General features: G+C 36.5%; 1 protein-coding gene across 1 annotated transcript in view; it reads right to left on the reverse strand.

Annotated features, from left to right (window-relative positions):
* Positions 12,640–24,680, reverse strand: part of NEGR1 (neuronal growth regulator 1) — a 1,013,490-nt gene continuing 1,001,449 nt past the window's right edge. The window contains exon 7 of the mRNA XM_018045513.1: positions 12,640–16,435. Within this exon, the coding sequence (XP_017901002.1) occupies positions 16,311–16,435 (125 nt within the window). The 3' untranslated portion in view covers positions 12,640–16,310. The remainder of the gene's footprint in view (positions 16,436–24,680) is intronic.

Raw genomic sequence — 24,680 nt, forward strand, 5'->3', positions numbered from 1 at the left:
CTTATAAATAGCTGAGAAAAGAAGAGAAGCTAAAGGCAAAGGAGAAAAGGAAAGATACAAGCATCTGAATGCAGAGTTCCAAAGAATAGCAAGGAGAGATAAGAAAGCCGTCCTCAGTGATCAGGGCAAAGAAATAGCAGAAAACAATAGAATGGGAAAGACTAGAGATCCTGTCAAGAAAATTAGAGATACCAAGGGAACGTTTCATGCAAAGATGGGCAAAATAAAGGACAGAAATGGTAGGGACCTAACAGAAGCAGAAGATACTAAGAAGAGGTGGCAAGATTACACAGAACTACACAAAAAAAGATCATGACCCAGATAACCACAATGGTGTGATCACTCAGCTAGAGCCAGACATCCTGGAATGCAAAGTCAAGTGGGCCTCAGGAAGCATCACTATGAACAAAGCTAGCAGAGGTGAAGGAATTCCAGTTGAACTATTTCAAATCCTAAAAGATGATGCTGTGAAAATGCTGCACTCAATATACCAGCAAATTTGGAAAACTGAGCATTGGCCACAGGACTGGAAAAGATCAGTTTTCATTCCAATCCCAAAGAAAGGTGCCAAAGAATGCTCAAATACCGCACAATTGAACTCATCTTACATGCTGGTAAAGTAATGCTCAAAATTCTCCAAGGCAGGCTTCAACAGTAACATTAATTTTAATATTAAATTAATGGAAACTCATTTACTTATTCTGGGTGGAGAATTGGTGGTCAAAATAAGATGGTGATTTAAGCTCCCTATCAGTAAAAATATTTTGAACATGGCAGAGAGATTTATAAAATATAAATAGAGAAAAATATTTCAAATACTTGAGAAATGATCATTTGTGTATATTTTATGGACTCTACTTGTTAGGTCCGTCTAGTCAAAGCTATGGTTTTTCCAGTAGTCATGTATGGATGTGAGAGTTGGACTATAAAGAAAGCTGAATGCTGAAGAATTGATGCTTTTGAACTGTGGTGTTGGAGAAGCCTCTTGAGAGTCCCTTGGACTGCAAGGAGATTCAACCAGTTCATCCTAAAGAAGATCAGTCCTGGATATTCATTGGAAGGACTGATGTTGAAGCTGAAACTCCAATACTTTGGCCACCTGATGTGAAGAGCTGACTTATTTGAAAAGACCCTGATGCTGGGAAAGATTGAAGGCAGGAGTAGAAGGGTATGACAGGATGAGATGTTTGGATGGCATCACTGACTTGATGGACATGAGTCTGAGTAAACTCTGCAAGCTGGTGATGGACTGGGAGGCCTGGCATGCTGCAGTCCATGGGGTCATAAAGAGTTGGACACTACTGAGCAACTAAACTAACTAAGTAAAGTTGAATGTGGAAGATCGTGGAGGCTTCATCAGCTGGTCCTTGAATACCTCCATGGAAGAAAGTACCTGTCACCTTAGGTGTGCTGTTATATACTTGGTTTTGGCATAAATTAAAAGTAAATTTCAGTTGAGATAAATGACTGAGATCTCAACTTTTCTCTGTTATATAAGTTGGTGTGGTGGTGGTTTAGTCGCTATGTCATATCTGACTCTCGCGACCCCATGGACCATATCGTGCCAGGCTCCTCTGTCCATGGGATTCTCCAGGCAAGAATACTGGAGTGGGTTGCCATTATATAAGCTAAGGCATCTAAAAAAAAAAATACCAGTTAAGATCGATAACTTTTAAAAATCCCGCTGAAAATAGTAATTTTTAAGATTAAGAAATCTAGCATACTGTGTTGCTGATTTTAATTGAAATTGTTTGAAAGCCAAAGGAGTTAATTTTATATATTCTGGTGGAAATATTTTGTATGAATTTTTGGAAGCTAAGAGAACATGAGGTAGCAAAATCACAATATTATGCACAAGGTTGACCATGTATATATTTGCAAATCCTTCAGTGGAGAGAATAATCTCAATTAGAAACATCAAGCCAAATAAAACGAGTCTTTGGCCAGGGTTAAAATTGGATAAGTTTTTAGAGAAAATAGAGGAAAAGTCAGGAAACACATTCTTTCATGAAAAGAATGCCAATATTTGTTAAAGTTCAGCTTTAGAACTGTCACCACCTCAACTTTTCGCTGGAATTCTGGCCTGGGAAGAAATCAGTGTAGACTTTGGGACAGGGGTTCATACCTGATGTATTGCTCTCACACTCCTGCCAGTTGACAGGGCCTCTGATTTAGCAGAAAATATGGTGGGTAAGTGGTAAAGAATCTGCCTGCCAATTAAAGAGACACAAGTTCAATTCTTGGGTCAAGACGATCTCCTGGAGAAGGAAATGGCAAGCCACCCCACTATTGTTGCCTGGGAAATCCCATGGACAGAGGAGACTGGTGGGCTGCAGCCATGGGGTCACAAAGAGTTAGACATGGCTTAGCAACTAAACAACAACATGCATATTCATACTTCTTTCTTAGTAACCTTCACAGCACAGAAGAATAAATACTCAGTACTGATTTTTACTTCTATAATCCTGAATCTCTGCTATATACACATATTTATTTAACAAGCATCTCTATTATGTGTCAGACACTGCTTCTAAATATTAGAGATATGGTGAAAAAAACATAAAAGTTTCTCTGTCATAATGAAGCATACTCTGTTGGGAAAGACAAAAAATAAAAAAAAGTAAATGAGTAAATCACATAGTGACAGTTACAAGCGCTAAAAGAGAAAATGAAAACAAACTGGGATACAAATAATTATGATGGAAATTACACTTTTAGAAAGAGTAAGATTTCACTGAAAAGATGAACTTGAGGAATGACCTAAAGGAAAGTAGCTTCCCTGGTGGCTCACATGGTAAAGAATCTGCCTGTAACAGAGGAGACCCAGGTTCAATACCTAGGTTGGAAAGATCCCCTGGAGAAGGAATTGGCAACCCACTCCAGTACTCTTGCCTGGAGTATTCCATGGACAGAGAAACCTGGCTGGCTACAGTTCATGGAATCACAGAGTTAGACACGACTGAGTGACTTGCATTCTCTCTCTCTCTTTTTTTTTCCCCACTAAAGAAAAGTGTGGACCAATCTATGCTGATCTGCGGGGAAGTTCATTCCACGTGGAAGGAAGAGCCCATGTGGATACCGGAAGTGCCAGCATGTTTGGGCTGTTTGAAAAACACTATGGAGGCTAGTGTAACTGGAGTTGCATGAATGTGGGGATGAGTTATAGGGAATTATAGCAGAGGGAGAATGGAATATTGCATAACATAGGACTTTGAGATTCATAGGAAAAATTTTGGCTCTACTCAGTGATATGGAGAAATATGAGAGGTATGAGAGGGTTTTTAGCAGATCTGACAGGCTTGCTATGATTCCAATATTGAAATAGAGTGAAGAAGCTTAGACTAGAATCAGAGTGACCAGATCAAAGCCTATTATGAAAATCCAGGCAAGCAACCATGTGGCTGAGACCAGGGTAGTGAAGAGAAGTCATCATGTTCTAGATGTATTATGAAGTTAGAGTTGACAGGATTTAATGATGAACCAGATGTGGAGTCTAAGAGAAAGATGTCAAAGATGACTTGAAATTTTACAGTTCAAATAGCTCAAAGAATGGAATTCCATTTCCTGAGATGAGGATGACAGCAGGAGGGTCTAGTTTATAGGGAAATATGCAAAGATCAGATTTAACACCTTTAAGTGTGGATGTTTCCTTGACCGTTACAAGTGGAGCTACTGAGTGTGTGGTTGGGTACATCAGTCTTGAATTTGGTGCTCACTTTTCAGCTAGAGATACAGATATGGAGCAGCATACAGAGACCACTTAAAGCTGAGAGATTAAATAATATCTCCTAGGTATTGAGTGAAGCAGAAAAAGAAGCAGTTTGAAGAATGTACCCTCATTTATAAGAAAAGGAAGAATCTGAAAAGGAGTAGCTAAAAAGGAGAAAAATAGACACATGTGGTTTTATGGAAGCTGAATATTGAAAATAATTTTTAAAATATTTTTTAAGAAGGAATAAGCAGGCTTCCCTGATAGCTCAGTTGATAAAGAATTGCCTGCAATGCGGGAAACCTGGGTCGGTTCAATTCCTGGGTCGGAAAGATCCCCTGGAGAAGGGATAGGCTACCCACTCCAGTGCTCTTGGGCTTCCCTTGTAGCTCAGCTGGTAAAGAATCTGCCTGCAATGCAGGAGACCTGGGTTCAATCCCTGTGTCGGGGAAGATCCCCTGGAGAAGGGAAAGGCTACCCACTCAGTATTCTGGCCTGGAGAATTCAATGGACAGTTCACGGGATTGCAGAGTCAGACACTGACTGAGAGACTTTCACTTTCTTCAAGCAATATACTAACCAGGTCAAGTAAGACAAGGACTGAGAGATTACATTTGGATTTAGCAACATGAAGATCACTTATGACACAGAGTTTTACTGAGGTGTAGGAACAGAAACCTGACTACAGTGAATTCAACAGGGATGGAAAGAAAGAAATGGTGGGAGGCAGTGGGTGTCAGATTTGCATTTGATGTATATAAGTGGTAATGTTTTGCGTTTGATGTATATAAGTGGTAATGTTTTGGCCATAAATTAAAATGAGTTTTACTATTTTGACATACATTGCTCTAAATGAGGAATCAATCTCATATTTATCAAAATTGTATTGCAGTTTACAATCAGCACAACTTTGCCATATTGCAAGATCAAACTTCAATGTAAGCTCTTCTGGGAAGTCTTTTCTGCCTCCTGCATACAGTTAATTGCTGTGTCTTCAGTACTCCCCAAACACATCAAAAACATATTTGCAGCGTTTGTGCTGTGATGTTATGTTACAAACTTTGTAAAATTTGTGCTCTAATCGCTTTGGATCTCTTTCAATCTATTGTGATCCTTCATCCTTATACAATAAGACTGTTTTGGTAAAAGTATGCACCCACTAAATGTATGGTGAATAAAAGAATATCACATTTTAAGTCAGAATACTCAGTCCACCTGATGCAAAGAGCCAACTCATTGGAAAATACTCTGATGCTGGAAAAGATTGAGGGCCAAAGGAGAATGGGGTGGCAGAGGATTGGATGGTTGGATGGCATCACTGACTCAGTAGACATGAATTTGAGTGAACTACAGGAGACAGTAAAGGACAGGGAAGCCTGATGTGCTGCAGTTCATGGGGTCCCAAAGAGTCAGACACAACTGAGTGACTGAACAACAATAACTGATTGTTAAGAAATATGGGTAGATACAGGAGCCTTAATCACTTTCCCCAAGATTTAAAGCCCTTTGCATTAGGAAAATAATGACACCTATTTCTCTGACTGTAGTCCCTCATTGTCCATTTTGGTATTAAATAAAGGACCTACAAAATAATAAGCCATGAATATGCTATCCAACTAATTAATGTGCTTTTACTTCTTTGTTGTTTTTTTTTTCAGATCGATAACTTTTGACTCTTTTTTTTCTCATTGTAACAGTATTCAAATTATTAATGTAGAAATTTCATAAATAACAGAATCTTGGTAAAGTTTCTTCTCTGGGACAGAAATCTGGAATTCAGTTTATAGGCTTTCTGAAAAGTTCCATATCTTCAGAGCTTACCTGTATTTAAACTAACATTACTATAATTTCAATATAAAAGGGAGACAGGTTGATCTGATTTGGGATACTGGGATGTTCTGCAGAGCTACATTCCCAAGAGTGATTAGGTTTGATATTTATTTTTAATATGACTCATTTACAGCCTGCTCACACACATGATCCTGTTTGACACATTGAATTAAGAGTACAAGAAAAATGCATATTAAAACTAAAATATTAAGAGTGGGGGGATAGATTGGGAGTTTGGGATTGACATGTACACAATGCATATTTAAAATAGATAACCAACAGGAACCTACTGTGTAGCACAGGAAACTCTGCTCAATACTCTATAATAATATATACGGGAAAAGAATTTGAAAAATAATAGATATATAACTGAACCACTTTGCTATTATACCTGTAACTAAAACAACATTGTTAATCAATTCTTTTCCAATATAAACAAACGTAAAAAAAAACAAATATTAAATGTAATATAAAATATTTTATACTTCTCTACACTTAAAATATATAATTGTCATGGAAGTCAAACTACTACTAAGAAAACCCTTACTTGAACTAAAGGTTCAAGATAAAATGCTAATTCTATTCTAAATAACAGTAGACATATTTTGAGTGAGATAGGTTTTTGCCTATTTGTTTTGATCGTTGTTTTTACTAAGGAAACTTTAAGCAAAGACATGGCTTGCAAATTTTTCCCATTCTAGAGAACATTGAGAAAAGGAAAGTTATCTCCATCTATCTCTATATCTAAGTATCTTATTTATCTATATGCACTGTTTTGCCAAGAGAACACACTGGTCATAGCAAACACCCTCTTCCTGCAAAACGAGAGATGACTCTACACATGGATATCACCAGATAGTCAATACCGAAATGATATTGATTATATTCTTTGCAGCCAAAGGTGGAAAAGCTCTATACAGTCAGCAACAACAAGACCAGGAGATGTTTGCGGCTCAGACCATGAACTCCTTTTTGCAAACTTCAGATCTAAATTGAAGAAAACAGGGAAAACCACTAGGTCATTCAGGTATGACCTAAATCAAATACCTTACGATTATACAGTGGAAGTGAAAAATAGATTCAAAGGATTAGATCTGATAGAGTGCCTGCAGAACTATGGATGGACATTCATGATTGTACAGGAGGCAGAGATCAAGACGATCCCTAAGAAAAATAAATTCAAAAAGACAAAATTGTTGTCATAGGAGGCCTTACATATAGCTGAGAAAAGAGAAGCTAAAGGCAAAAGAGAAAAGGAAAGATATACCCAAGTGAATGCAGAGTTCCAAAGGATAGCAAGGAGAGATAAGAAAGCCTTCCTCCTCCTGCTTCTAAAATTCAAGTGAGAGGACTTAGTTATTGATTATATAAACTTAGGTTTGGTCAACTGGTCTAGATTTTGGATCTTGGGTAAATGAAGCAGATATGAAAATATTTAGGCATTACTCAGAGCAGCAGTAGTAGAGCTGAGACTCCAAAGGAGATTACAGATGTCCATGAAAATGTTATCCTTACCTGTAGCATGATCTTACCTGTGCGCTTGGCAATCCATTGGCTGCATTTTTGGTTGCATTTCCTGTATTGATGTCATCCTGTTCTCCAGGTTTTCCATCATTCTGAGAGTTATCCAAGAGTATATGAATTCCTTTTCTGCTCAAACTAGCCAATCTGTTTCTGTCGTTTGCAACCAAGACTGATGGACTATGACATGTGACTATACTGGTATCACAGACATAAAATATTGAGACTCCTTAAAGTAAAGTTTTACTTACATTTGAAAAATGTTTTTCAGTTTTTCTGAAAGCCTGAAATTAAAAGAGTTAAATTCACAGGGCTTTGGGGATTTTTTCAAACATCACCAAAATTTTATTCCTGACAATTATAGAAGATCTGACTCTTTATTTTACTGTGAATATTTACAAAGTGGTCACATATTCAAATACAGATTTTATTTTATTACTAAGCAATTTCTTATGATAATTTACTATTAACTCTCCAAGTCACAGAGCAGTGGATGTCTTCTTTCATTATATGTGATAAAATGAAATAGTCATATTTTCTTCAGAAAACAGTATGATATAATACCCAAAATCTATTATAGATGAAAGTCAATTAAACTTTTAAGGAAATAAGAGAAATGATAATTGCAAAATACAGAATAGAAAACTTTATTTGCCTCACTGTATTTAGTAATTATGTGTGGAAACTGAAGTCATATTGCAAAGAAAAGGCATTGTTGTTCATTATAGATCTGGGCAGGCATTAAGTGTACACACACATACACACACACACACAAAGTCTTTCTTTGGGAACATTTCCCTATTATTTTTCAGAACAGAAAATACATTGTTAATTTTTTCTCTCTCTCCCTCCTCCCTTGCTTCTTCTTCGCTCTGTCCCTTTTTCCTCCTTTTTTCCCTCTTTTTTTTCTTCTCCTCTCTTTTATTCAAATTTAAGGTGAGACTGGCTTCCTAGAGAAAGCATTAGAGAAACAGAGACCTTTTGCTCCAGTTTGGTGGGTTGTCTTCTAAACATCCAGATTAACTCTATCAGTTAATTCCTTTTAAAAGTCTCTTCAAAGGTTATATAATCACACTTTCTTGTAGAATGAATGCCTGAAAGGATGAGTGTCATGTGAACATTTTGAGTTATCTGACAAAAATTAAATAAACGTCTTCTTATTCTAAGCTAAGTTGATTTTTAACATATCCATAATCAACAGATGCTAGATTCTTCTTGAAATGATGCTAGCTTGAGATATTAGCTGAGGATCTCAGTGTAAAAATGGAGATCATCATATAAATTCTTGTGTTACTTGGTGAAAGATATATTTCAATCACACATTAAACCAAAAAGGTTTTGTTAATATATTGTTACAATGGAATTATGAGAGAATAGAAATTTGTGAACATACATGCAAGTTTGTCTGTCTAAAAATTGGAAATACACATTTCCAGGAAAAAAAAAATTATTCCAAGTTGAAAAAAAAACCCCAGTCTTTCTCTTTGTCAACATTTAAAATTATTAGATAGTAAGAATTTCAAAAGCATAATAAACTAGTTACCTAATATCAACAGGAAAAATGTATTTCCAAAAATAAATTTTATTCCAAAAAAAATCTGTTTTTCTCCGTATCGGCAGTTAAAGCAGGTGCCACCTTCTGATTAATTAAATCACAAGATGTTACTTCTGCGAAAATCTTAGCAAATGAAACAGAAACAGAGACTGTTGGCTGCACTGTTGTCATTTCTTCTTCGTTTTTTAGATTATCCAGGACACCACATGGCTGGCTTGGAAGCTTATTTTCCAGATCACTGACAGCAACGTGATTGTGTGCTTGTATGTGTGAGTTTGTGCTTTGTTTTGAAAGACATCAGCTGGAAGCGGTTTCAAATCTCTGGCAACAGTTTCTTGAGGAGTACGTCATAAATGAGCTATTGACCACGTTTTTTTGCCAGGTCATTTGTCAAATGTGTAGTAGGGAGACGTAAAGTTTCAGGGCAACTGCAACCCACATTTATGAAACTACTTAGAAAACTATGTTAGAGTTCTATGGATTCTATTGGGTGCAATCAAGAAAATTGCTCTTTTTATTAGCATATTCCAGTCTGTAAAGAATATTGCTTAAGTCCTTTTTCTAAAATAAGGTCCTGAAATTTTCTCAGGAAATTCTGTGTGCTTGGAGTATTTGCTTAACCACAATTCAAACCTGCAGGAAGTTGAAGTATGCTGCGTTTAGTGTAAAGTTAACTTTTTTGAATGTAAAAAAGTAAAAATTAATAAAGAAACTAACAAATTCAAAGCTCCACTGAGGAACATCATGATGCTTTTAGCAATTCACTTGAAATGAAGGAGGAAAACCACCTTCTTTAACATTTTAAAGCTTTGAAAGCCTAATGAACCATGTTACCTCCTGTAGCTTCTACCAACCCAAAATTTGCAAGTACTAGGTTCATTAGCAGTAAGTGGAAGCAGACCGTTCAGTTCATCAATGGTGTCTTGCAGTGTTTTCAACATTACTGTTGTATTTGGTTGAAGAGATATTGCCATATTAACTGTTACTTCATTCTCCTTATTTTTCATAAAAATTTCTGTTATCTCAAGAATTAAATGCTCCTCCCTCCAAATGATAAACACTTTTTCTTTTAACAAGGGTTCAAAATATATTCATTTTTCAACAAGGTAGATTATAGAAGAATGTCATCCTCGTTATATTTTAATTGTTTATTTCTCCTTCTATATGTCTCAAACTATTGGATATTTGTTTGTGGTTAAGGAAGAAAATGAGAAATTAGAATACAGAAAATGTAAAATAGTAGATACAGATAATGTGGTTTTATCTGAATCATTACAATAGAGGTTATATTATCAAACCTTAAAATATTGGCAATTCATTTAATTCATGTGCTTTTAAGATTTTTGTATCTTATTATTTTAAGGGAAAAGCTGGGTGCATGAAAAACCCAGGCACTCCTTAGCAAACACCCTTTCAGTTTACCTGGTTCTGATTCTATGGGGACTCCATCTTTCACTGCATTTGGACAATTTTACAATGATAGCAAGGCAAAGTATATCTTGTCATCCAACACATAAATAAGTTCTGTTGGTTAAGGTTACAACTTTATTCTTCTCCTTACTCTGGAAGAATCCAGTTTTGCCTCTATAAACATATTAATTTCAATATTCTTGATCTATAAATATTCCTGTTCTTTGGATTGTCCTTTTATCCAGTTGTAACTTCTTGAAAGTGATAGTTGCTCAAGCATGTCTGACTCTTTGCAACCCCATGGACTATAGCCTGCCAGGTTCCTCTGTCCATGCCATTCTCCAGGCAAGAATACTGGAGTAGGTTGCATTCCCTTCTTCACATTGTCATGACTCAGGGATGGAACCCAGATTTCCCGCATCCTTCATTAATGAATTGATGTGTTCATTTTACATGTATGTGAAAGCTTTGCTTTCTGTTTTTTCAGACTAGAGTGACATTTACAGGATTTGCATTATATTTCTATTTTGACAACAAAATGCAAGTGTATTCCTTAGGTTGTATATAGTTTAATTTCTAAAATTAGAATCTTTCTCTCATTCTCCTGCCCCAGCACAAACAGATGTGCATATAATTAGTATTTTGGCATAAATTGGCTCAAACAACATCGCTTAAGATTAAAATCAGTATTCCATTGTGTATTTCAAAAAATGTGGGTATATATTCTACTCACCATTTCTCTAAGAATTCTGTTGATTGCAGATGCCTGAGGAATAGTCAGTGGGTTATTCAAAACTTGGTAGGCTTTTGCAAAATGCTATATAAAAAAGATACATATGCTTATGACAAGAGCCTCCATTTGGTGTGATGGGCCTAATATTATCAAGGACTATGTGTCCGCAGGTAGTTGCACACCCAAATTTTTAGATGAGATGTATAATGTGATTCATCTTTAAACCACATAACCTCTGGAGGCTTTGGAAAATAAAGGGACAGTATTAAAGGGAAAAAAATACATGTAAACAAAGTTATTTGTATATAAATATGTGTACATATATTCTTTGTAAAGCTAATAATGTGGTCATATTTATTTCTAAGGAGGCTCATGGATATTGAAACAAATTGGGAGTATTCTGCATTGCACATTTGGTTCAAATCTGCCACTTAGTAGAAGCATAACCTTCAGCAAGTGGTTTAAAATTTATGAATCTTGTTTCATCATCAATGAGACAATAAAAATGTTTTAAAGTACATTTAATGTCTGCTGAAGTACTTTACCATGGTAAAATTCAAGACAGAGATAGCTGTGACACTCCAGAAGCAATTGTAGCTGACACGTCTGTCTCTGAGGTGAGCAGAAATGAGTAGAATTGTTAGACTGAAGGCCTTGGGAGGGTCATTCATTTGCCAGTTTGTTTGTGTTTTCTTTTTCTTTTTCTACTATATATGTCAGTTTCTAAATATTTTCCATAAATCTGGGATTATTAGGGAAAAGTTCATGTGAGCGTGAAGGTGTATGCTTCTTGGGAAGTTCAGGGTGAGTACACTGACACTCTGGTGTTTGAATCAAATTACATTATCTTGAATGAATTATTCTTGGAAGTTTTTCTCTTAAAATTTTCAAATTTTTGCCTGCCAGGCAAAAGTAAGTAATTATCTTCCAAGTAGCTGGATGTCATTTTGAAGTATCTGTGTTTTGACCTCTGATATTCAGGGAGAAAAATAGTTCTGCTGCACATGCTAGCTTTCAGAGTCTGAGACTTGATACTTATGTTTCTGTGTGATTGTTTGCATAATAGAAATTACAAAGAGAGAAATAATGAGCCAGAGGGAAAATAAGATGTTTATTTGTGCGTGTTTTTGGTTTTGAAAAGGGAAAGAGATTTGGTAGATATGGTTTTCACAGAATGGCAATGACACCCATACTTTAAAATAGCTTAATGCATCAAGTGTAAATCTTTTTCACAGTTTGTTTTTTTATCTACCACATTGTTCCCTTCTGTTTGCATGATGAGTATAAATGGACAGATTTGGAAAAGAGAGGTTAAATCATTCATTTGGAGTGGCCCTCATTTTACACAAATGTTACAGCTGTTACAAACTATGGGCTTTCAGTCAAATCACATTTTGTTTGGAAAGCAAGGTGTTTTTATTGAAATAGTATCTGAATGCCTTGAAGTGGAATATATACTCCTTGTTTTATACCCAGCAATCTCATGAAATTGTACTCTCTGCCTAACTTCTATAGGCATTTCCCTTTTCAGATCTTTAGTCTGTAAAACCAACAAGATTTCATCATCAGTCTCTGTTGCTTACTGTGATGCATTTTAGGAGGTAAAAGTTCTAAATAATTGATAATAAAATCTTTCCAGAAAATTTCTTCTTCAGGCTAGATGTAGTTCAGCTTGTTAGACCTTTGGGGAATCAGTAACAGAGGGAAAGGCTACAAAGTGGATCCTTTTTAAACTGTAGCTTCTAACATTTTCATCTTGTGTTGCTTTGGAGTATCTGAAAGATGTGAGTGTGGTACGGTGGAAGCAACAGAAAAGAAGGGAATAGCAGAAATATGTTTACTATTTCTTCTCTTTTCCCTCAAATTAGTAGAATTTTCAAATGAGTCAAGTACATATTTTAATTGATAAACTGACTTTATATTCACCTATTGGAAACAGTACAACATATTTTACATCAGATTATGAAATATGGATGTTTTACTAAAAGACAGGAAGAGCTTATTCCAGTCTTTAAAGTAAATACATATTCAAAGGATCTTAAGGCATACCATTTATTCATATTCATATCTATTGAAATACTGTACATCCACATACTTCAATAAATAGTTAAAAACCTGACCTCTTTTTAAATCATTTCTGAATTTCAAAAAACAATTTTTATTGAAAAGATTAAATAGATAACTTTCGGCTGTGTCACAAAGCTAAGCACAATGGATAAATTAACAGTTATTCAGTAAATTTAATCAATATAGATAATTGGCTTTGATAAATTTCTCAGAGTTTTCTGAGTTCACACACTGGGGTATTTATATATACTGTCCTGAATTATCTGGTAATTTTCTCAGTTCTCCAGTCTACTTTCTAGATATAGCTTAAATGTTATGATGAAGCATTAATTTTTCAGCTAAGTTTGAACTCCCCAACAGTGGCTCTAAGTTTGATGTTCTCTCTCTCTCAAATCTTGTAGTGTCCCCGCCATAACACAATACTATAGTTTGGGCAGTACTTTTCATTATATAATTGCTGCATAATAGTAACTCAATGGTGTAACAGGACTTATGTTTCAAATGGGATCATTGTAAATAAAACATAATTACACCAGTTGCAGTTAAAAGAATGCAAGTGAATTACGTTGACTACCCTAATATTCTGGCTCTTCCCTCCCTCCCAGCCTCTCCTTTCTTCTTCCTTCTTCCCTCTTTCCTTCTTTTCCTTCCTTGCTCTTTTTCTTTCCCCTTTACCTTTTCCCCCTTTCAGTCTTTTTTCTTTCTACTCTACTTTCTCAACTGCTTTTTCTTTTTTCTTTCTTTGAAAAAAATTCAGGGGCAACAAAAAGAGTCCCACAAATCGAACCTGTAGAAATATAATGCTGAAATGAATAGCTAGAAAAATTGTTATAGATCAAAAGATAAATCAGTTTCATAAAACTGCTATTTTGAAATTGCAACAATCTTGTACAATCAGGACTGATAAAATGGAGTAATCAGACATTTCAAATGTCCATAAATGTAAAATCATCTACTTGAACATTATATGCAATACATTCACACAAAAAAGCAAATACTGTAGCCTTATTTGAACAATATTGAACTCATAAATACTCATGATTTCACTCTGTCCAGGGGCCTAACAACTAGGAATGCTGCTTGATACAGAAAAACATAGTGAATACCTCCTCTATTTAAACATGTCACTCAAGAAAATCTCTTCTAACATAAAGGCAAATACATATAGCTACTGAGCTATGACTGTACTTCTGTCACATTCTATGGGAAAAACACCAGACTCCACAAATTCGGAATCATGACAACACTTTGAACTAATTATTTGGTTCATCCATAGTTTATACCTCAGTTTACCTCACATTTACCCTACAAACCTTACAAAGAGGAGGTATTTTTACTCTAGGAAAGCGATCACTGTATAATATGCATTCTTGATCTGTTTCTTTCTCCCAAACAATGGTACTGATGGTTAACACTTCTGTGGTAGCACCACTATTTCTAGTAAGTAGATTATTATGGAGTGTGCCACTTTAAAGCTGCAATACACACAAAAAATATTTTGTAGTTTACTCACTGATTCCACAAAAAGATTTTGAAAAGCAAATCAATAATAATCAAAGTTAAAATGTCATATGTTGTTTTTGTAAAAACCTTTCTTAGTGTATCAGTCAAAATAACATAATAAATTATTACAGTAAATTTAATAGTATTATGCTATATCATTGCCATTTTGTGGAAATGTTGTATATATATGCCTCCTCATTTAGGATTCACATTTCTAATTAAAATAGATTTATGTTGTACTTTGGGACAAAGTTTTTCTTATATTTTACTTATCTACATTATATATCTTAAATGCATACAACCTCTGTGAAATATCTTGTTTCTAACTAGATTAGCAGGTGGTGTTATAACTTGCAAAAGGGAACTATTTGCAGAAATTTCTCTAGGGATAGTAAAATTGGTAACTTTATCAAACTTGCAAATGGCTTTCAAGGCTATGGTCTATCTTTAGTAGAGTAAACCATTGAACTATTCTTGTAATATAATGCTTGTAGAATAACAGCAATTTCCTTCAAAAATGTAGTTTTCATTCTTTGTGATAGAAATAATTTAAAATCCATGATAATTTAGCAATTAAGACATTCTTCATCACTAATGGCTTGTCTTCATTTGAACACATCTTACATATAACATGTAAGAAATAAAGTATGATAATTTTTTTTTCATTTTAGCTTTGCTTGTTTAAGCTGACATGGCTATAGAGAAAGATTTAACCACAGAATTAGTTATTTCAGGGATTGATCTGCTGCATACTAGGATGGAATATTTCTTATATTTTGGAGCATTTTTGTACAACATGTATGCCAAACTATCAACTGAGTAATGTTTTCACCTGGAAAATATGCAAAATGCTCCTGTCCACAGGAACACTATATCTAGCATACCAACTTATTTGCCACAGAACCAAATTAATTTTGAATGTTTACCATCTCATTTAATGTTCGGTAATTGGACTTTGTGTCCTTTCTGACAAACCACCTTAAAATTTTGGCCTGTAATAGTGAAAAGAAAAGATGCTGTATTGCCAGACAATTTTGGATGGACTGCGCTATCATTTTAAAGGGAATTATTTCCCAAAGTGAATCTAACATTTAGCTACAACTAAAGAAATCATACAGTGGATTTACCTGTACTATATTAGTTAAATTGTTTTCATCACAAAGCTGAGCTATCATGGGGCAAAATTCTCAAAACCCTGTTGGTAATGAGGGAAGAGATTTTTACAATTTGATAGCTCCTTTGTTCCTTAGAGACAGGATATAGTTAGTATTAACTCTATCATTGTGGTTTATTTTTGCTTTCAAGTTGTAGAATTTGGCAAAAACATTTTATTAGTTGGAGATGAAGAGAAAATTATTTTATGAAGGCACACCCATGCTGAACTTACAGGAAAGAGAAGCAGAGCTGCACAGCCAGTTATATTAAAAGGATCATTCCTGAAACCTGAATATCATGCGAGCAGAAAAATCTAGATATGTTATATTTTGAAGAAATGATCTGAAGGCAATATTATTTGCTTTTTTATCAAAAAAGAAAAAAAAATGCATCTTTGTAAATGTGGGTTGACTCTTATTGAAACAGGGAAATGAATGCTTGTATTGCAGCCTTAAAGAATCACATATTCACTGCAATATTCGTTTTTTTGTAAACTACAGCCTGCAACCTAGCAGACCATGACTGAATGCTTTTGAAAAGTTGTAGATTACAAACATGAAATCACAATTAATATCCTCTAAAAGTAATTTCAGAGCTTTCACGTCTTAAAAAAAGGACAATGTGTACTGCTTCACAAGGTAATGTAGCTAATCAAAAAAAGAGTAGAATTAAAGTATTTACATAATGAGCAATTCTACAGAAGGCGATCATCCCCATGTAAGCACTGCTGATTATATCCCACGCTGCTTTTAACAAACTGTACCAGATTGGATCCAGCCATCAGCACTTTCAGAGAATCCTTAAAAGCCTTTTATGGGTCTTTATATTTATTGTAGAATGGCATTCTTCAGGTAGAATAAGCTGGTGAAAGAGGACAGTGTCAACACAAGGTACCAGCAGGAGAAAAGAACGTCAGCGCTCCCGGTAATTCCATACTGGGCTGTACTTGGAGCTGGAAAGAAATGGAGAAGAATAAATCAAAATCTAATTTGTGTCTTTCAAGATCTTAACAATAATCAAAAAGCAGCCGGGTGTTCTGGGGAAAAAACTAGCACTGGAGTCAGACAGATTTCAGATTCACATCTGGTTCTGCTGTATGGAAATATGTGACATATTCGACTAACCTCTCTGATCTTCAGTTTTCTCAAGAGCAAAACAGAAATAATATAATCCACCTGGCAGGACTGCAGTGAGAATTTGAGGTAAAGCACATGCAGCACATTGCATTGGACTGGACATAAGTACTCAGCAAGTATCAGCTAACATTATTTATCTGACATGCATTGCAACTATTTCTAATAGTGGACAATGTTCATTTATGCATATATTTTACATTTGTTTTTATTGAGATATAGTTGAACTATAACAGTGTGTAAGTCTAAGGTGTACAACAGTGTGGATTTGATACACTTGGATATTGCAATATGATCGCCACCATAGCAGTAGCTGACACTTTTATCATGTCACATAATCATTTTGGGGATTTCTCTGTTCATCTAGTGGTTAAGAATCCACCTTCCAGTGCAGGAAACATGGATTTGATCCCTGGTCCAGGAAGACCCCATATGCCACAGGGCAGCTAAGCCCATGTGCCACAGCCACTGACTCTGTTCTCTGGAGCCCCTGAGCCACAGCTACTGAAGCCCATGCGCCCTACAGCCTGTGTTCCACAGCAAGCGAAGCCACCGCAACGAGAACATCACTGCAGCAAGAAAGTGGCCCCCGTCCACCACAACTAGAGGAAGCCTATGCGCAGCAACTAAGATCCAGTGAAGCCAAAAATAAACAAGTAAACAAAATCTTTTTAAAGTACTATCATAAAAATAAAGAATACTATTATTAAAAAAATGATCATTTTTGTGGTGGGAACAGTTAAGATCTAGTCTCTTAGCAACTTTGAAGGTTATAGCACAGTATTATTGTCTACAGTCACTATGTTGTACATTAGATCTACAAAACTTATTTGTCTACTGATTGTAAGTTTATACCCTTATACAACCATCTCTGCAATTTCCCCAGCTCCCAGCCTCTGGGAACACTAGTCTACCTGTGCTTTTACAAGTTCTGCTTGCTTTATCAGATTCCACATCTAAGTGATATCTTTTATATCATATATATCATATATGATATATATATCATATATATCAGCTGATATTTGCTGAGTATGATATATATATATATTATATGGTTTGGTTTAGTCACTAAGTCATGTCCAACTCTTGCGAGCCCATGGACTGTACCTGCCAGGCTTCTCTGTTCCTAGGATTTTCCAGACAAGAATACTGGAGTGGATTGCCATTTCCTTCTCCAGGGGATTTTCCAAACCCAGAGATCGAACCTGGGTCTCCTGCACTGCAGGCAGATTCTTTACTGACTGAGATACTAGGGATAGGGCTTCCCTGGTATGTATGTATGTATGTATAAATATATAAATACACACACACATATTTGTGGGTCTTTTTTATTGGCCAGATGCTATACTAAATGCTGAAAAAACAAAGAGATTTTCTCTTCCAAGACCTTGTGTGTGTGTGTGTGTGTGTGTGTGTGAGGAAAGATATCAAACAATTATAATACAATCTTAGGAATATTAGAACTGCATGGGCAAACTGCAGTGAGACAGAAAATTGTGTATTTAAAATTGCCTGGGCAAAGGGAAGATGATTTAACAGATAGTTTTACCAAAGGGGACCATCATCTGAGTAGAGAAAACAATATATTCAAAGGCATGAGGAAAGGCAAGATCACGGCATGTATTCTAGGCTCTAAAAGGAATTAGTGTTGCTGGACTGTGAAGTTTGAGGCCTGGAGTGGAGAAAATTGAAACGGAACTCTAGGCAGATAGAATGAACTCGACTGTATTGAAAAAAATGTTTAGCTTTTTACACTGAAGGAGATTTTGAAGAATTTGGAGCTGTTGAATTGTATGACTATATTTATACATTGGAAAGATCACAATCTTAGAGAGAAACTCCTGTGGGTACTTGGCTAACAGTCATGTTGAATTTTCACTGAGAGATTATACCTAGTGATTCACCAAGCATGGGATACTGTGGGAGTCTACTTAATGGATTCCACTTTGTTTCATAAGAGGACAGTTGCCTCTTTGAATGTGAATTATGTTATGTTCCAGAAACTGAATGTCGCAGACATGTTTAGCTATGCTTGAGACTGGTTCTCATTTACCATGAGAATAATAATAGTAATATAAAACAACTCCACCAATGTATTTTTAACTACCTCTTATTAATGAAATCAGGATTTCAAGTACTGTTTTCTAGTAGGAAATGAATAATGTAATGAAAGAATATTATTTCACCCCCAAATTCATAATTCAAATCTGGAAGCTGTTTTAGTCACACTGAGTTTGAATTGCCAGCAGCTAGTTTTTAATGGAACTTTCACCAATGCCTATATTTTCATGTTACAAGAAGAATATATTGTGTTGTTTATAACTCTAAGAAATCAAAGGAGATAGAAGATGCCTTGACCCCTGCCAGTGGGGAGTTTTCTTAAAAATACAATTGTTGATTCCATGTGAGTGAGATTCAAGGGCTAAAACTACTACACTTTAGTAAACATGTAGCAAAATCAACTATTTGATGTTCCTCTTTAAATGGCAGCCCACTCTAGTATTCTTGCCTGGAAAATCCCATGGACCCAGGAGCCTCTTAGGCTATAGTCAGTGAGTGGGGTCGCAAAGAGTCAGACACGACTGAGCGGCTTCACTTTCACTTTCACTTTGCATCACAAATGAGTTTTAAACAATGAGAAGATGATGAAGAAAATAAGTCTATTGTTGAACAGATAGCTTTTCAAGTTTTGATATGCAAGAAGTCTAATTTAAAACCATGAAACTACTTAAATTATTTTCTCTTATTCAGGACTTAGAATCATGTTTTATTTTGTTAAACATATAAATATTTAATTGGCCTGTTACCTTCTCAGTGCCATCTATTTCATAGTTATTGCTACTGTCATTTAGGAATCTTGAGTGCAATAAAACCAGTATAATAATAAAGGACTAATAATTAGCAAAGTACATAAAATGATATCATAAATAAGAAACAGATCTTAAAAGCCAAGCACACAAAGAAAAGATATTTTTATTATCATGACAAATTAAATAGTACATTAATTGAGTAGAGTAAAAAGGACTCTCAAAACTCCTTATTCATCCTTTAAAATGCATTTTGGGTCAATCTTTCCTGAATCTCCTTTCCTTTTTCAACAAGCTGAACAGATTAACCTATTGTGTCATGAGGTCACAATACATATTCCTTTTAATAAAACTATCATATTGCATTACAACTATTTGTGTGCATATCTATTTCTTTCACCAGATTATAAACTCTCCTAGGGCCTGTTTTGTTTATCTTACTATTTCCAGATACAAAGTCTGGTAAGTTCTGGTACACAGTGGGTACTCAAGAAACATCTATTGAATGAACAATTCAATTAAATAAATAAATAGACAGGTTAGAGTCTTCCCTGATAGCTCAGTTGGTAAAGAATCTGCTTGCAATGGAGGAGAATCTGGTTCAATTCCTGGGTTGCGAAAATCCACTAGAGAAGGGGTAGGCTACCCACTCCAGTATTCTTGGGCTTCCCTTGTGGCTCAGCTGGTAGAGAATCCACCTGCCATGTGGGAGACCTGGGTTCAATCCCTGGGTTGGGAAGATCCCCTGGACAAAGGAAAGGCTAACCTGTCCAATATTCTGGCCTGGAGAATTTCATGGGTCACAAAGAGTTGGACACAACTGAGTGATTTTTCACTTTCACTTTCAAAAGGAATATATGTCTCTCCTACAAAATAAAATCTTTTTTTGTGAAGCAAGCAAGCTACCTGTCTATAAGTTAGAGAATTTACCATATACTTTCATTCATTCAGCAAATATTTATTGAACTAGGTACTAAGAACTGTGCTAAGTACTGGAAACACAACATATAATAATGTGGGTAAGGTGGCAGAGTGGTAAAAAATCTGCCTGCCAATGCAGGAAACAGAGGACATGCAGATTTGATCCCTGGGTCAGGAAGATGCCCTGGAGTAGTAAATGGCAACCTATTCCAGTATTCTAGCCTGGAGAATCCCAAGGACAGAAGAGCTTAGGGGGGCTCCAATCCATGAGGTCATATAGAGCTGGATAAGACTGATTACTCATGTACATGTACATATGATTCTTTTATTACTCAATTTCATATATCTCCAAATATACCCTTTTATCATATTTCTTGCACGTGTGTGTGCTCAGTCAATTCCGTCTGACTCTTTGTGACCCCATGGACTGTAGCCCACCAGGCTCCTCTGTCCATGGGGTTCTCTAGGCAGGAAAAAGCTGGCTTACAATTCAATATTCAAAAAACAAAGATCATGGCATCTAGTCCCATCACAACATGGCAAATAGATGGGAAAACAATGGAAACAGTGACAGACTTTATTTTCTTTGGCTTCAAAATCACTGCAGACAGTTGATTGCAGCCACAAAATTAAAAGACACTTGCTCCTTGGAAGGAAAGCTATGACAAACTTAGACAGCGTTTTAAAAATCAGAGTCATCACTTTGCTAGCAAAGGTCCATAAAGTCAAAGCTACTGGTTTTCCAGTTGTCATGTACAGATGTGAAAGTTGGACCATAAAGAAGGTTGAGTGCCAAAGAAATGATGCTTTCAAACTGTGGTGTTGGAGAAGGCGCTTGAGAATCCCTTGGATTGCAAGGAGATCAAACCAGTCAATCCTTAAGAAAATCAACCCTGAATATTCACTGGAAGGACTGATGCCAAAGCTGAAGCTCCAATACTTTGGCCACTCATGCGAAGAGCCCACTCATTGGAAAAGACCCTGATGCTGGGAAAGATTGAAGGCAGGAGGAGAAGGGGATGACAGAGGACAAGATGATTGGATGGCATCACCAACTCAATGGATGTGCGTTTCAGCAAGCCCCAGGAGACAGTAAAGAACAGGGAAGCCTGGCGAGCTGCATTGAGCTCCATGGGGCTGCATTGAGCAACTGAGCAATGGGGAGACAGATCATGAGGTAGATGATAGGGGAAAATCACGTATCAAACAAACTTTGTAGCATCATCCTCTTGCAGCAAAAGACAGAGAGTATAGATGAACCTGGGCCCCCAGATATGGTCTTGAATTTGGAGACATCCTTCTTTGCCTCTGTGATGGTCAGATCTGTTGTATGTTCCCTGCCATGTTTTCAGTTGCCTTTGAGTATCATACTGCTACCTATCCTAAGTAACATTAGGAGGGAACTGGCATGTGATCACAGGTGTAGTTGGACTGTAGTGAGAGTTTGTTTTCCTTCTGAGTGATATGAGAATCTACAACACAGTTACATGCAGAGGGACTAGCTGACATTTTAAAATGTACCCTTGACTGTTCTGTGGACAGTAGATTGTACCAGCATAAGCAAGAGTAGGAGCCTACGTTAGTCCCAGACCTTCAGGGGTTTCCACTGCCTGTTGAGGAAAGCCAAAATTGTGTGGCTCAGTATTCAGGGATGTCTGATATTTGGTTCTAGTCAACTTGTCCAGATTCATATACACTCTTAGATTCAGGCACATAAGACATTTTTCTAAACAGTCTTCCCTGACATTTGCACATACCATGTCCCTAAGCCTAAAAGGGCCTACTTCCTATTCTCCTTAGCCACTTATCAAAGTCCTATTCTTCTGTAAAAATGTAAATTAAAACCTCCCCCATAAAGCCCACCTAATCTAATAATTTTTAATCTCCTACCTTATTTCATAAATACTTCATTTTTTACTTATGTGTGTGCTCAGTCACTTCAGTTGTGTCTGACTCTTTGCAACCCTATGGATGATAGCCCACTAGGCTCCTCCATCCACGGGATTCTCCAACCGAGAATACTGGAGTGGGTTGCCATTCCCTTCTACAGGGGATCTTCCCAACCCAGGGATCGAACTTGCTTCTCTTATGTCTGCTACATTGGCAGATTACCTCTAGCACCACCTGGGAAGCCATTTATGACAAGGGGGAATGTTCTATAATTTCATTATGCTTATAGACCAGTAGAAGAGAAAGATACACATATCTTTATTATAAAAATAAATTATATATATGTAGAAAGATACCTCTTTCTAACTAGAGTAACTTGGGCATGTTTCTTAGCTGTGCTTAGTTTAGCATCCTCATTAGCAAACTAGGATTGGTATTGAGAGTATCTCAGAAGTGACAGTGAAGATTAAATGTGTTGATACACTTAAAACACCCAGTACAACATCTAACACAGGATAAACTCCTTCAAGTATTATCTAAGCACTCCCTCAAGTATTATCTCCCTCAAGTATTATCTAAGCACTATCAATTTGCTAATTAATTTAGCAATTTGAGCCTGTGCTGTGTGTGAGGCATTCTCTGAATGAATGAACAAAACTGAAGTGGCTCCTGTCCCCATAGAGCTTTCTCTTTAGCTTGAGTTGTTTTCCATGGAATAAGGCTGTTTTACTTCATTCCTCACCTCTACTTGGTTAAACCAATATTTCTCTGGTCCTACAAAGCTGACCTCCATTTTATCTTACAAAAATATTTATTTTCTTTATTATCTTGACTTCTTTCAGAGGACGTGGATGCCGATTACTGCAAGATAATCGGCTGTTTCTTTTCTTTGCAGGCTCCTTGAAGACAGAGAGTATGACCCTCTTCCATTTCTTCTTTCCCTCTATCTTTTCTCAAGAGTAACAGTGTGGCACATGTCCTTGGGAGTGGTTTCATGGCTCATCTAATGCCAAGCTTGGTGACGGAAGGGCTTTGAGGCATGAAGCAGAGTGTGTGGGCTATGTGGAGGGTCCAGGCCTTTGGGATTTCTCCCAGTTGCCAACAGGAAGATCCAATCTGGGCTTTAATACATATCTTACATCTTGTCTAATTATGACTATCACTCCCAATTACTTACAGCTGCTGAATATTATTTTCAGTCTTGGCAGTTTTCCCTTGTATTGCTCCAGTCTTTATTTTTAGGCAAAAGCAAATGTAACTGTGAAATATTTAGTTTGGTATAATACCAATTACTTGCCTAGGCAATTTCCTTAAATTACTGAAGCTTTAACTAAACTAACTTTGAGTCATATTTTTAAGATTCTTGTTGCAATCTTAGGTAGAGTTATTTAGCTACGTTAACTTTGCTTCCATAAGAGAATCTGGCCTGAACTTGCATTTTACTGAAACCTTATACCTTAATGGAAAGTGAATGATTTACACCTAAATTAGATTTTAAATAAAAGAGAGTGATTCAAAAGAGTGCATATTAGTTTACTGAGAAATTATGCAACACTGATTCAGTGTAAATGTAGTACAACTCATAATGTGGGAGTAGTTTGTTAGAAAGATAGTTTAATCCTTTCTTTAGCAATATCCACCCCTTAACACCATCAGCAGGTGTCAGGGATAACACATCAGAAGCTCAGATCACACCCAAATTTTTTACATCATTTAATTCTGCATGATACTGGGCGGCGATTTGGGGATGAAAGGAGCACGGAGATATGCTTTACAACTGGATGTACAACTTTTGATTACAGTGTCTGGATGAATCAGACAAGTCTCAGCATCAGCAACATCATCTAATTATTCCTTTCTGAGCTATTTCTCTCTTAGGCCCACACCCTAAGAGAGGATGTATTGCTTTAAAGACACAGCACAAACTATGTCTTATCAGGAACCATGGCTTATCTCACTCCTACGGAACAGCTATTTCTGTGTTGGGGAGGGCTTTGTGTCATTACAGCATGTCCCCATACTGGCACCCTCCAAAATCTTCTTCCTCCCTTAGGCCTGGACTTGAGTAATGCTTGAGAACCATAGCTGTCATGCAGTAGGGCTACCGATGTGGAGTTTTTCATATGTTTTTACTCAACACACCTTTTTTGTGCCATACACTGTTTCCTGAAATACAGAGAAATAAATATAGCATAATCCACTTTTCAAGCAGCTCTCAGTCCTGCAGAGTAAGGCTTAATTTGTGAGTTCTTACCACAGCAACCCACTCCAGTACTCTTGCCTGGAAAATCCCATGGACAGAGGAGCCTGGTAGGTTATGGTCCATGGGGTCGCAAAGAGTCGGACATGACTGAGCGACTTCACTTTACCACAGCTAGGGCCTCCCAGATGGCTGGAACAGTGAAGAATCCATCTGCAGTGCAGGAGACCCAGTTCCATCCCTGGG

The sequence above is a fragment of the Capra hircus genome, chromosome 3, assembly GCF_001704415.2.
Source record: "Capra hircus breed San Clemente chromosome 3, ASM170441v1, whole genome shotgun sequence".
Classification (NCBI taxonomy): Eukaryota; Metazoa; Chordata; class Mammalia; order Artiodactyla; family Bovidae; genus Capra; species Capra hircus.